The sequence below is a fragment of the Plasmodium falciparum genome (genome assembly GCF_000002765.6).
Source record: "Plasmodium falciparum 3D7 genome assembly, chromosome: 4".
In the NCBI taxonomy this organism is placed as follows: domain Eukaryota; phylum Apicomplexa; class Aconoidasida; order Haemosporida; family Plasmodiidae; genus Plasmodium; species Plasmodium falciparum.
In genome coordinates this window covers 1,003,167-1,020,038 of record NC_004318.2, presented here as the reverse complement: position 1 = coordinate 1,020,038, position 16,872 = coordinate 1,003,167, and the positions used below count along the sequence as shown (strand labels likewise).

Genomic DNA, 16,872 nt, shown 5'->3' with positions numbered 1-16,872 from the left:
ATATAAATTATATAAATATGATCTTAGATTATTCCTAATATATATGTGTCAACAACTTATGTGATATATTAATATGACAAGGATATTATAAATTTTATGGTTTCTTTTTTTTTTTTTTTTTTTTATCTTTTACATACACATATATAAGTATATATGTGAAATACCTTTATATTAATTTCATTCTTAAGACAATAAATGAAAACAAGTAAATTTTAAATGTGTAAACACAAATAAGTGTAGATATATATATATATATATATATATATATTATAATTTACTTATATATGCTGCATGTATTTTAAAGGTTTTAATTATGTTTAGTATTTATAAATATAATTTAAAAATTATATTATATATATAGTTTTAAATATAAATTTATACATACATATATATATATATTTATTTATTTATTTATTATTTTTTTTTTTTTGGTTCATTCTTATATTTCACAATAAAATTAAAAATGGTGTTAACTCATATATTAATATATATATATTGTATCGAAGTAAATACGTACTTAAATATGTTTAAAATTCAAATATATATATCTACATTTTAATATGGATTAGGTTTGAAATGCTTTATAATTATACATTTGTAATTAATTAAAAACTCTTCAATTCTTAAAATATAATCTCAAAAATTTTAAACATAATTATATCTTATTTTATAATGTATATTATTCATATATAGTATTATGAAAAAAAAATATATATAATATAAAAAAATATATATATTTTTTTTTTTTCTTATTATACACTATATAAAATCACACATTTATATTATACATATATATATATATATATATATATATATATATGTATATATTTTTTTTCAGTCTTCCTACATTTTATATTATTCACTTTATTTTTTACTTATTTAAATTTTTCGTAAACTTTATGCACACACATATACATATTTCATATACAAATATATAGGGCAAAGGAAAAAAAAAAAAAAAAAAAAAAATTCATATGTATTTTGATAGATTATAATAACATATATATAAATTGCGGTAATTTTAAAAATATAGAAAATTTTCTATACATATTAAATGTAAAAATATATATATATATATATATATATATATAATATTTTTAATTTAAAAATAAAAAAATCGCTATATTGTTTTTATAAAAATATATATTATAATAAACACGTAAAATATATACATATATATATGAATGTACCATGGTTTGAAGAATGCATAATCTATTCTTCTTTTTTAATAATACGGTGATTTTTATTTTATTAATCATATATATATATATATATTTATTTATATTTATATAAATTTATAAATTTTTTGAAAAATAAAGTTTGATTTAATAAATAAATAAATATATATATATATATATATATATATTTTTTTTTTGTACTTCATTTATAAGAAAAAAATAAGATAAGGAGGGTTTAACATTTAATGTATATATATTAAATATATATGTATTATATATATATTTAAAAAAAAAAAAAAAAAAAACACCTCTTTATTTTTTGCCCATATTTCATTTATTTTTTTCTTGCATACATTTTAAAAAAGCATATTTATAAAGAAAAAAATAAAATTTGAGTATTTTTCTTATATTATGATATGTTTTTTTTTTTTTTTTTTTTCTTCCTTCTTCTTGTTAAGATATAAATAAAATAATATTTTATATGCAGACCTTCAATATATATATATAATATATATAATATATATTTATATAATATTATATTATATATATTTATATATATATATATATATATATTTATTTATGTATATAATATTATGCATATTTTTGTATAAGCTATAGAACACCATATAATTTTTTTTTTTTTTCTTTTTTTTTCTTTTTTTTGCTTTTAAAAAAAAACAAAAAGGAAAAATTTTCTCTTCATGAAAGTGAATATATATAAAAAAATAAAATCAAAACGTTTTCTATGTATCTATCTATATATATATATATATATATATATATATATATATACAAATATATAACAAGTATGTGTAAGATATTATTTTAAGAAATGTAAGAAGTAAATCTATTAAGGTTGACAATATATAAAAACGCAATACAAAAAAAAAGTAAAGAAAAAAATTGAATATAACAGAATATTTAAAATTTATACTAAATAATATCAACCTGGTATTATATATACAAAAAAAAAAAAAAAAAAAAAAAAAGGAGACCACCATATTTTTTTTTCATTTCAATAATATTCTTTATATATAACTGTTTAAAAAAAAAATATAATATATAATATATAATATATAATATATAAGCATACATATAGAAGCAAAAAATATTTTTTATTTTTTTATTATTTTATTATTTTATTATTTTATTATTTTATAATTTTTTTTTGTAAAAATGTTTTTTACTTATTATGACGGCAAATATGATAACTGAAGTTGTGAACTTGAAATATATAACAGATAAAAAAAAAAAAAAAAAAAAAAATTAAAATGAATAAATAAATAAATAAATAAACAATCTCTTATGAAAATATAAAATTAAAAAGAAAAGAAGAACATATAATATATACATTTATATATATATATATATATATATATTTACCTATATATTTCTTATAAGATTTAAAAATGTACCAATTGTTGTAGGTGTCATTAAAAATTTAAATATTTTATATTTTTTTTATTAAGTTGTTTATGTTAAATTTTTTCCCCTTAATAAATATTCTTATCATTTTATATTAAGTTTATTATTTATATATTTATTTATTTTTATTATTTATTTATTTTTTAATTATACACGGTTATATATTCTACAAAATTATGAATGGAAATATGAAGAAGCAAAAAGATGAAGAGGACGAAGAAGAAGATGAAGAAAAAGAAAAAGAAGAGACGTACTATAATAAGAATTTAAAAAATGAATATAATAAAATTATAAATAAAGAAGAAAAATATTTAAATAAATCTAGAATATCTAATATATTAAAATGTGTAAATAGTTTTGATAAAAACGTATCAGTATATGAATATGAAAATATATTAAAAAAAATGTTAATAAAAAAAAAAAAATATATAAATATAAAAATAAATAAAAATGAAAAGGATCAACATGATCAACATGATCAAAATGATCAACATGATCAAAATGATCAAAATGATCAGAAGGATTATATGTGCGATGTTAACAATAATATTATAATAAATACAGAAAACAGAAATTATAAAAATGACATTAATAATATGCAAGATTATATAAATAACCACTGTCTTGATTATAATTATAGTAATTATAGCAAAGTTAAGAATCATAATTTGTTGATTAGAAATGAACGTACCAAGGGTTATTCTAGTGATAGTAAAATATATTTACAAATGAAAAAAAAAATTAAATATTCCAGACAAAAGGAAAAATATAAAGAGCTCCCTAAAGTTATAACAACTGTAAAAGGGAAACACACAAATAATAAAGTGCATGAAGAATATTTAGAAGATATACCTTGTAATAGGTTATTTAAGGATGTTAATTATGAAGATGTAAGTAATGTAGATAATATGGATAATAATTTACATATTAATAACATAAGTAATATAAATACATCACAGGATAATAATTATTTAGCAAAAGAATATATTACAAACACATTTAATTGTAAATACAACACAGATTATAATAATAAAAAGAAAAGAAAAGAAATGTATAAAATTTTATATAAACTAAAACATATTAATGAATTTAACAACTCTGAATCAAATCAACATCTGGATTCTATGGATAACCAAAGTAAAATTGTTAGCCAAGGGGAAAAAAACAAAAAGAAAAAAAAAAAAAAGAAAAAAAAAAAAAAAAAAAGTCAAAGGGATAAAAAAAATCATAGGGAAAAAGAAAATCAAAATGAATATTTAAATAAATATATATTTATAAATGAAAAACAAAATAACAATTTTAATGAAATACATAATATGAACATGATGAATTCCTTTAAAGAAAACGGTAGCATGGAAACAACATATATGAATGATACTATTATAATTAATGAAAAAGAAAAATATATGAATTCTTTATTACCTTCTTCAGATTTTATTATAATTAATCAAGATAAAAATAGAAAAAAATATATAAGTAATAATCATCATGACCTTTCACCTCTTGAACAATTTAATAAACATAATAAATCTTTTCTTAGAATTAATGAGAACAATATTAAGAGTAATTTTAAACATTTGTTATTATGTAATGATATATCATATATTAAGAAAAGTACAAATAATCATAACGTACATATTTACAATAATAATAATTATTATGTTGAGGATGATATACATAAGAAAAAAATGGATGAATATAGTATTAACCGTAATGTAAAGAATGATAACATTATTATAGACACAAACAATTTAAAGGAACATACTAATTTATTAAATCATCAAAGTGGTCATATAAATATACATAGTGATAATGTGGATACATTATTCGGAGATATAAAAGATGAAAGGGTAAATATATCTTGTGATGAACATATAGACATTGGTAATTTTTGTTATTATTCAAAGGATAATATGTTAGGTTCAAACGTTACAAGTAAAAAGGATAATATGAAAAATGTGGATGATATGAAAAATGTGGATGATATGAAAAATGTGGATAATATGAAAAATGTGGATAAAATGAAAAATGTGGATGATATGAAAAATGTGGATAAAATGAAAAATGTGGATAAAATGAAAAATGTGGATAAAATGAAAAATGTGGATAAAATGAATAGTGTGGATAAAATGAATAGTATAGATAATATGAATAGTATGGATAATATGAATAATGTGGATAATATGAATAGTATGTATAATATGAATAGTATGGATAATATTATTTTATCGGATAACAAGCAGAAGGGTAAGAGGGGACCCCATCAAAAAGGGGACAGCACCATGGTAACATCCAAAAGTATTATTTCGATTAATGATACAAATTATAAATCATTAAAAAATGAGGAAACTAATAAAAAAAGTATTATACATAATAATAATGATAATAATTTATATGTATGTAACGTTGAGGATAATAATATAAATCTTATAAATATTATTAATGATAAAAAGGATAATCATGTAAATAATATAATAAATAAGGATAATATTTACAAAAATGTTGAAAAAAATGATACATTAAGTAGTTCCTTGTCTAATACTATCACCTACACAAATAATATATATGAAAATAATAATAATAAAAAAAAAAAAAAAAAAAAAAAAAAAAAAAAAAAAAAGCAAACAAAACAAGAGATATTAGAAAGTAATATAAATATATATCATGAGGAAAAGAAAAATAACGATACAACAAATGTTGATGATGATAATAATGATGATAATAATGATGTAAATAATGATGTAAATAATGATGTAAATAATGATGATGATAATAATATCCAAAATAACAATACCTATATTGTAGTTACACAAAATGATGAAGAAAGAAAAAAACAAAATTATTACCAATTTAATATGTTGAATAATATTTTTAAAAATAAACTTTCTATAAATAATTCATTCTATTGTCTAAACACAGATTACATAAATAATGAAATCGATTCTCATCAAAAAAAAAAAAATATATCCATGTATAATAACACGACTGACGCATATGAAGTTAAAAAATACGAGTCCTTCAGTGAAGAAAATTATAAGATGGAAAAAAAAAAAAATGTGTCCTATAGAAAGTTAGAAAAAATAAAACATAATAATAATAATAATAATAATGATGAGAATATATATAATTATTATAATAACAAAATTGAAAGTAAGTATACTCCTTATTTTGATGATTATACATCTAATCATTGTTTAAATAAGTTTAATCCATCGAATAATATAGGAGAACATAGAATGATAAATAAAATAAATAGATATACACATAATGATGATAATACATTACGAAGAAATAATTGTCATTTTTATGAATTCGGTAATAATATTGATGAATATAGAAATCATATTATAAAAAAGAAACCTAATAAAAGAGAAGAAGGAATACATAAAAATGATAATAAGGAAATATATACAAATAATACGTACCAAACATGTTTTAATAATAATAATAATTTTCATTATAGTTATCATATAAAATATGAATCTAATAAGAATAAATTACCTTTTTATCATATAAACAGAAAGAAGCATAACCATGTAAATACACATAATTATATTAATGATTATAATGATATAAATAATAATGTTGATATGTATAATAACAATCCATATGCTATAAAAGATTCGTCTAATAATTATGATGAACAGAAAAAATTGTTTTTTTTTAATTATGTTAATTATATTAATACATTATATTATTGTAACCATAATGATCATAATAATGATCATAATGATCATAATAATGATAATAATAAAAATTACAATTACAATTACAATTACAATTATAATATTAATAATTATAAATATAATTTAATTAAAGGATATCATAATAATGTTAAGAGTAATATGGGCACAGGATCATTAGATTCATATTTTCCATATGACGAGCATACCTTTGTAAACCCCTTTTTTCCAAAGAACAAAATAGATGATATAATATATGTAGAAAGTAAGAGAAGTATTAGTAGTAATGAAGATGTTGTTAAGAATAAGAATTATGATAATCTCATACATAATACAAATAATATAGATAGTGTTAATAATATATATTATTTTGATAATTTTTATCGTGATAATCGTTTTAATTATGTTAATGATTATACTTTTGTAAGTTGTAATATTAAGAAAAAAAAAAAAGGTAAAGACTCATCTAATACAAACAACTCCCACATTTTTGTTACATATAATGATATGAAACCTTATAACAAAAAAAATATGAACTTTATTTTAAATAACATACAAGATTTAGATAATAACCAAAAGTCAGCATTATATATGGATAAATATAAATATTATTCTACTTATATAAAAAAAAAAAAAAAAAACAAAGATGACACATATAATAATAATGATAATATGGATTATTCTTATAATTTCATGATGAATAATTTTTATGCCAATAATTTTTTTTTTTTTTACAACAATGATTATTACGAGAATATGACGAATAATGATAGTAGGTTTGTGAAAAATGTGGGTGATAAAAATAGTAAGAATGTAATCAAATGTGTGCATCCATATAATATGAATAGTATGAATAGTATGAATAATATGAATAATATGAATAATACAAATAGTATATGTAATATAAATAATAATAGTCGTTGTGGTAGTAAGAGTTTTCCTTATAAGGATACACATGTTGATAATAAAATGAACATACCCCTTGAGACTTATGAAATATCTTCAGAAATATTAGAAAAGAGTAAAAGAAATAAAAATTATTTTGAAGATCCGTTTAAATATTACACTGATATTCATGTAGACGATTACTCATACGGAATGAACAATCCATACAAAGCAAAAAATAATAATAATAATAATAATAGTAATAATAACAATAATAATAGTAATAATAACAATAATAACAATAATAATAATAGTCAACATCATTATTATTATTATAATAATAATAATTGTAGTAATTATAATAATCCTTATAATTATTATAATAATAATATATATTATGATAATGTTTACAAGATCCCATTATATAATAATTATACAAATAATATGATATACCCCTTTCCATTTTTAATATCTCCACATTATGTTCAAGATTTAAATTATTTATATCCATTTAATTATCACAATAAATATGCTGAGGAAAATCCATTTAATAAAGAATATACAACAAATCATGTTAATAACAAACAATTTAATACGCACGTTAATGAAATTGACCATAAAAAACGTTGTTATAATAATAATAATAATAATTCCTATTTAGAATATAAAAAAATTAAAAACAAAAGAAAAAAAAAAAAATTTAAAAATTATACCATTGAGCCGCAGCAACGTACATGTGTTTATAATGAAAAAAATATAAACACAGATAAAAATGTAAATATAAATAAAAATATAAATGTAAATAAAAATATAAATGTAAATATAAATAAAAATAGAAACATTTTATATGATATTATCCATACAACAGATAAAAGTAAAATGTTAAAAAGCAACTTAAGTTGTGATCATAATGTTGATAATGTTCAAAATAATAAATTGGATAGTCAGGAAAAAAAAAACAAAGATACTGTTGATGAATGTGAACATTGTATTGCTGATGTTGTAACATCGTCATCTCTTAACAAAATAAATTTTAAGGAATCATTAAAAAAGCATAGTAATAATAATGATGATAATAATAATAATAATAATAATGATGAGGAAAAAAAAAAAAAATTACTAACTTCAAATGAATATAACCATAAGGATATAAACAAGTTTGTATATGATATACAAGAATTAAGTTATAACAATATTATATATGATAATAAACATATAAAAGAAAAACTTAAAAAGAACCTTTTTAATAATATAGAAAAAATAAAGAGAAATCAAAGTGTTGATATAAAATGTTTTAAAACGTGGTTTAATAATATAAATTATAATAATAGTTTTAATCATATATTATATGATAAAAAAAGAAATAGAAGAAGTATATCCTTAAATATTCCCAAAAGATCTAATTTATTCAAATTAAGATCAAATGTTATTAATGATAATCAAATATTACCAAACAATATTTATAATATGTCTAATATTTATTTTTATGCACAACCTAATAATAAGCATGACTACTTAAATAATAATTATAATAAGAAAGATCTTTTTCTTTTATTTTACAAGACAGAGAAAAAACTTATCGATTTATTAAAAATTGTTAAACCTACTAAAGATATTAAATTGATAAAGCAAAATATTTTTTGTTTATTATCCAAGTTAATTAAACATATACTAAATTCTGAAATAAATATATATACTGTGGGTTCTACTGCATATGGTGTAGATTCTAAAACGAGCGACTTGGATATTGTTATACAAACGAATTTATACAACCCTAAATATATTTTACACAATATATATAATTATATTAACCAAATTAAAGAAACCCATAATAATAAGCAAAATCATTTACAACATGGCTTGTTAACAAAAATTAATCATCATGAGGAAAACGATTTTTCTTTTTTTAACAATGTAGAATTACAACTAGTAGATTCTGCTAGGGTTCCTATTTTAACATTAAAAAAAAATAAAATAGTCTGTGATGTTTCTGTTAATACAAATAATTCATTGAAGCATACAGAATTCTTTTTAAATATTTTGACACGTTTTCCAAATTTAAAAAATGTAATGCGCCTCTTGAAATTTTTTCTAAAAGTCAGAACCTTACCATCTATGAAACAAGGAGGCTTACCAACCATTTTTTGGATGATGTTATGTGTTAAATATTGTAGGATATCGAGAGAACGTTCTGAAAAAAATGAAATAATCACAGATAATTCTTGTGTAAATAAAATGATAAATAAGGATACATCAATATTAAATGAGAATCATAGAAATATAAATGATCAAGATGTGCTTCTTATATCTAAAAAGGATACTTTAAAAAATAAAAGCAATGAAAAGTCTAATTTCAGGAGACCTATAAATACAAATGATAAAGCACAAGTTACACAAGATTTAAGAAATAATTATAATTCTATATTAAATAATTGGGACCTTGAGGATAATTATCAAAAGGACAAGTCACATAGCAAACCAACAAATATAGAAAATGACAAAATAAATAATGACCATAATGATGATAAGGATGAACATTTTAACGTTAATCATATATGTAATAGATTTGTTCTTGATGATAAACCTATACATGATTCTAATAAATTAGATAAGTATAATTATCCTTATGAGGATAACTCATCCTTGTGTATATCACATGCATCCGATGTATCACATATATCAAAAAATTGTGGTTCCTTTTTTGGAAAGGGAAAAAGATATTTTTCTAAACACGCACATAATACTAATAATTCTGACAGCAATGTATTTATTAATGAAAAAAAAAATAAAATGAATAAGGATAATTATACGAATAATACATGCTCTAAGGATTCTTTTAAATTGTCTTATCATTTTTTGAACTCTTTGAAAAACGAAAATTATGAAATGAGAGATATGAGTAATTGTAGTTCCTGTGAAAATAATCCTGCTGTATATAATGACGATATGGATCCTAATATTTTTGATAACAACTTTTTTGATGGTAACATTTTTGATGGTAATTTTTTTGATGATCATAATACATTACCCAATTTGAAAAAGAAGAAATTGGACTATGATCAAAATAATTTTAATCATGATCAGCATAGCGATATTAATAGTCATGTAAGTTTTAATAACAACCTTATAAGCAACCCATCTATTTATTTTTCGACATGCTCGACTTATTCTTCTATAAAGCCAGAAAATGTAGACAAGAAATATATAAAAAAAAAAAAAAACATTTTAAAGGTTATACATAAAAATAGTGTAGTAGTATCCAAATATATGAGTCTCATTAATAAGAAAAATAAAGAGAACCATAATTTAATAGGAAAAGAAGAAAAAATAGAAAATGATAACACGCAAGATATTAAAGATAATGTATATAGCTCATATTCAAATGATAATAATAAATATGACAATAATAATAATACATATGACAATAATAATAATAAATATGACAATAATAATAATAATTTTAATATTAATACGAATTATTTAATGAATATATGTCCATTGTTTTATTCATTTATGATATTTTTTAACCAGTTGAATTCTCGAAAGAAACTAATGAAAATTATAAATATTATAGATGAAGAAAAGTGTCTTGATAAAGATGAAAACGAAATAAATAAGAAAATCCTATCAAGTATTTGTCATGGAGGTGTGTGGGATGAATTAGTAACCTTGTATGATCCTATATATAGTTCTAATTATGAATCTTTTATTAATAGAAAAAAAAATGATTATAACAAAATATATGATAAACCTATCGAAATGAATAAAAATGGTCAGGACATGCAATCGAAAGGAAATTATACAACAACAAAAAATAGTACAACTAATTATAATAATATACAGAAGAATGATTTAAATAAAAAATTTGTAGATGCAACAACGGGAAATACATATAGCGACAGAATAACAGCACAAAGTTATATCCATGATAATAATGATGAAAATAATAATATTCATAATTATATTGATGAAATTGATGATATGGATAATGTACATAATGTGGTTAATTCTTGTGGTGTTCATTTAAATGACGTCCATTCTTTTCAAAAGGACCGTGAGGACAACAGCTCTTATTCTTACAGAAGAAATGAACATATGAGTAATAATATAGATACAATATGTGGAAGTAAAAACCTTTTATTAAATCATAAGGGTACTAATCAAGATAACAATATTTTTGAAAGAAATAAAGAGAATGTGAGTAATAGTAGTTATAATTATATAAATGAAAATAATACATTTTCTGAAAAAAACTTTTCTACATGTTCAATATTAAAAAGAAGAAATGTGTATCATAATAAAGATTATCGTTATTGTTTTAGTACCTCTCAACAGAATGATGGTAAATATTTAGAGCAAAATAAGAGCAATGTGTTACATAATGATGATTATAATGATGATTATAATGATTATTATAATGATGAGTATAATGATGATTATTATGATGCTGATAATGTTGATGTGTTTCATTATATAAATAAAAATAAGAGTAATAGTTTCATTAGTAATAATTACCCTTGTGATAATACATATAATCAAAATACAAACTTGAACAATGATAATTGTAAGACTAAAAACAATATCAACATGCCTTTAAATATAAATTATCCATATGGTATATCAAAAGATGAGATGATACATTTTAAAAATTATCCTTATAATTATAATGATAAATATGATTTTGATGAAGACATATCATCTTTAATGAAAAATCTAAAAACAGATGATTATACAAATGATGATATAATAAATATAAAAAAAAAAAAAAAAAAAGGATCCCTTATAAATAATAAAAACATAACAGATATAACGACATATACAAATTCGTCATCATCACTATATAATAAAAATAATAATAATAAAAATAATAATAATAATTATTATTATACAAATACAAAAGATAACTTTTATTATAATTATAATCAAAATTATGATATTCCTAAAAAGACATATGACAACATTTCAACTTCTTGTGAACCTAATCATTATATGAAAAATAGTAGTAATAACAGTAGTCATCATCATAGTGTTTATGAAGGAAGATACACGTTTAATAAGTTAAATAAAACAAATAAAACAAATAAATATATGTACAATTCTTTTTTACCCAACAAACAACAATCATTTTTTAACAATAATTATAATAATAATTATAATAATAATAATTATCATTGTGATTATTCAAAATTCGATTCAGAAGATTTAATATGGAAATATTATAATAATCCAAGTAATAACAGGAATCATATTAAAAATATACACAACTTGGAAAAAAAATATGAACATAATATAAATTTGGCTAGTAAAGTTAGTAGTGCAACATGGTTAATTTATTTATATGAATTAAAGAGAGCTAGCTTCTTTATTAATTACTATTTTTATCATCTCCATTTATTTATTTATTTTAAAAATTATTTTATAAACTATCAAAAAAATTACAAATTATTCCAAAATAATAAATGGATCATACTCAAGAGAAACTATGAAAAACAAAAGAAAAAAGAAAAATATTGGGATATGATAAATATGAAAGAGCCAGAAATAAATGTGCACACAACTTGTATCTCAAAAAAATTAAATGATATAAAAGCGAAAAATGTACTGAATAATAATGATCATATGAATAAAGAAGACAAACAAAAAAATGTAATCGATCAAGAAAATAATAATAAACAAAAAAGTAATAAAACTCATTATGATATATTCAAGAGAGATATGCATGAAATCATAAAATGTACAGTTCAAAATTTAAATTACTGTATAGATGCATTATTTGAAAAAACTAAAGGAGATATTTATAGCTTACCATTTAAAATAGACAAAAAAAATAAAAATAAAAATAAAAAAATAAATAATAATAATAACAATAATAATAATAATAACAATAATAATAATAGTAATAGTAGTAGTTGTAGTAGTTGTAGTAGTAGTAGTAGTAGCTGTTGTTGTTTTAATAATACGACAAATATTTCCCCACAATTAAATAATATTCATTCATTTTTAAATAATAAAAATTGTAAACAAAATAATATAAACAAAGATTCTATGACAAACTCTTATGGCTTAATCTTAATAGAAGGGAAATTAATCTTTGTCAAATTTTTATATATTTGTATTGATAAAGAAAAATTCTGGGATGAAAGCTTTTTATGTAGAAGGGATATAAGAACCGTAATACATGTAAAAGCACTAGATGTACTTTTTATCTCCAAAAATAAATTAAAAAAAAAAATAAAAAAAAATATAAAAAAAAAAGCAAAGAACGAAAAAGATAATAATTTAAACAACATAATAAATCAAAATATATGTAATAACGATAAGAAGGATATCTATTTTGATATAGAACAAAATCTTTGTACAAATAATAAATCTTCACAAGAATTTTCATCAAGTAATACTTCCAACATAGATAATCAATTTTTATCAGATGATATTATATTTTGTGAACAAAAAAATAATTTATTGAAGGATTCAAAATTAACACATCAACAAACATATGATATAAATACAAATTTACAAAACAACAAAAATCATTTTGAAGAAAAAATTAGTATGTATAATAACACACATAAAAAAAATGATCTTTATGTAAATGACGATATAATTAATTTATGGAAATGTAAACAAGAAAAAGAACTATCCAATAATTTTATTTATAATAACAAAAATAATTATATAGGAATTCTTATGGAACAAAATTCGAATCAGGATATTTTCTTTAAAAATAATTCTAAATTTATTATAAAAAAAAATTATATTGATCAAAATAATGAACATATGGATAATATGAAAACATATCAAAATGATCAAACAGATATGGAAAAAAAGAAATATAGTGACGAAAATATCTTTTCAATAAATCCATGTAACTTTGTAACTAAGATTAATGTTAAGACTATTTATGTATCAGGAAAACATATTCATGATGATTTAAAAGGAACATTATTACAAAAAATAGATATAAAAAAAGAATTTAAAAATGATGATGAAATGAATACATTCTTACAAAATCAAAAAGATATATATGATGAAGAAATATACTGCTTAAGAATTATTAGTAGAAATGAAATAATGAGATATAAAGAATTAATAAAAATTATGAAAAAAGGTCCATATTATTATAAAAATGCAAAAAATATATTAAATAATTTAAATAATTTTAATAATTTTAATACACCATTACAACAAACAGTACCTTTATGCAATTTTTGTGGTATAAAAGGAATGTGTAATATCAACACAAAACATTATAAAATGTCATCAATACAGGAAGATGTAAAAAATAAATTTTATACTTTTATGTATCATATATTTTATAAATATAAACCAAAGAATCAAGGGGGAAATATTCATAATAATAATAATAATAATAATGAAGATCATTTAATATGTAATCATTCAAGCAAATTCAAACATATTAATAAAGAAAAAAGAAATAAAGAATTACCAACAAATTATGAGAACAATATATTTAATCATACAATAGTTACATCAAAGGATGATCAACATTATTGTTTGAGTGATACGAATTATCGGGACAATAATTTATCTGATCAATGTAAAAATTATTCCTTTCATAATATATACAATTGTGACGATCATGAAAACAAATCAGAATTAAAAAATAATCGAGAGGATAAAAATGATCATGATATGTATAATATTGTTGAAGACATAAAACATACACAACGTAATAATCAATATAATTATAAGGATATAAAAGTGGATAATCATTATGATAATATAATTCATATGGATAAAGAAAAAAACATAGAAAAAATAAATATCAAAAGTAATTACACAAAAAATAATTCTGAACAATATGTAAACAAAATTGAAAATTTTAATGACAAAAAATGTGAAAGCCAAAATAATATAATTAATAATAATAATAATATTAATAATATTAATAATAATATAAAAACTGAATTATTACATCAAAATGAGATCAATAAAAATTGTATAAATAATAATAGTACATTTCCTATTAAGGACAAACAAATTATAAATAATAGTAAAGGGATAAAAAATAATATTTTGTCAGAATATTATAAAATAAAAAAAAGACAAAAATCTATTGATAAAATATCCAAATTATATAAGGATGAAATTAAAAAAAAAAATAATAATGATTTTATCCCTCATAACAAAAAAATCATGAGAATTAATAATACAATTAATTGTTTAGTTGGACAAAGGGCCCAAACGAATTTTCTATTTTTAAAAAAAAATCATTTAAATACAACAACAGAAAATATAACAACCAAAATTGTAACAGGTGCACAAAATAATAATTTAAATAATGTAAGTCTTAAAAAAAACAATTCAGGACAGATGGAAGAAAATAATACTAATGATATATCATATGTTCCTACATTTAGGAAGTTCCAGGAAAGTAAAAAATAAACATAAGACATTAAAAATTATATATATATATATATATATGTAGAGAAAATGATAATGAGAAAATTGTAAAATATCATAGCACTTTTTTTTTTTTTTTTATTCCTTTTTTGTCCCTTATATTCTCTCAAATGTAAAGACAAATAAATGAATATACCTTTAATATTTTTATAATATATATGATGATACCAACTAAATTATAAGTGGAACATTTTAACAAATATGATGAATCATAACAATTGCTCAATATCCCTAAATGTGTTATAAAAAAAAAGAAGGAACAAATAAGAACACGATGAATAAATAAATAAATAAAGAAAGAAAGAAATAGAGAAATATTTTTTTCTAGTATTTACTCTTTTTTTTTTTTTTTTTGTATAAGTTTATTAATTTATTATATATATATATATATATATATATATATATACATATAGTAATATAAATATGTTGTAAATTATAGATATATTTATGTATCCTTTTCCAAAAATAAAAATAAAAAATAAAAAAAATAAGACGACTAGCCATTATTGTGTTTTAATTTATATGTAAATAAATTAAAAATAAATAATAAAAAAAAAAAAAAAAAAAAAAATATAACTATATATATATATATATAGCCGTTTTTAAAAAAAAATTTTTAATTTGTAATTTTTTTTTTTTTTTTTTTTCAATGTTTTTGATTTGATAGCTTTTTTATTTCTAACTAGCCAAAAAAAAAAAAAAAAAAAAAAGTGTAACTATTTTATATGTAACTATTTTATGTGTAACTATTTTATATGTAACTAAATATATGTATTGTTTTATTTTATTTTTTGTGTCTTATTGTTTATATTTTTTGTCTCTTTTATTATTATTTTCATAATATTGTTATATAAGTGAAATTTGAATAAATTTAATAATGTATGCATATATAAATAAATAAATAAATATATATATATATATATATATATATATAATATTTAAAATGAATCTCCTTTTTTTTTCTTTTTGAATTTTTTTATTTTTTTTTATTTTACAACAGTCTTTCTTTAAAAAGTTTGTTCTAAAATTTTTTAATTTATATTATAACTGTAGTATTTCTTTTAATAAATTTTTTTAATTCCTTATTGTCTAATTATTTTATGCCTATTAATAGGAATTATATAGAAAATTATTGAAAATTTTTATAAAATTCTACATATTGAATTTTATAAAAATTTTTTTTATATGTATTTCTTTTTTTTTTTTTTCCCTTTTTTCCAAGGTGTGGAAATATAAAATTTACTACATATAATAATATATAAATAAATATAAATAAT

General features: G+C 18.8%; 1 protein-coding gene across 1 annotated transcript; it reads left to right on the top strand.

Moving 5' to 3' along the window:
- Positions 1-2,791: 2,791 nt before the first annotated feature.
- PF3D7_0422200 (erythrocyte membrane-associated antigen) lies at positions 2,792-15,577 on the top strand (the record flags this gene model as incomplete). The annotated part of the gene is made up of 1 exon (XM_001351489.2): positions 2,792-15,577. One exon carries the CDS (start codon positions 2,792-2,794, stop codon positions 15,575-15,577), a length of 12,786 nt encoding a protein of 4,261 aa, XP_001351525.2.
- Positions 15,578-16,872: the final 1,295 nt, after the last annotated feature.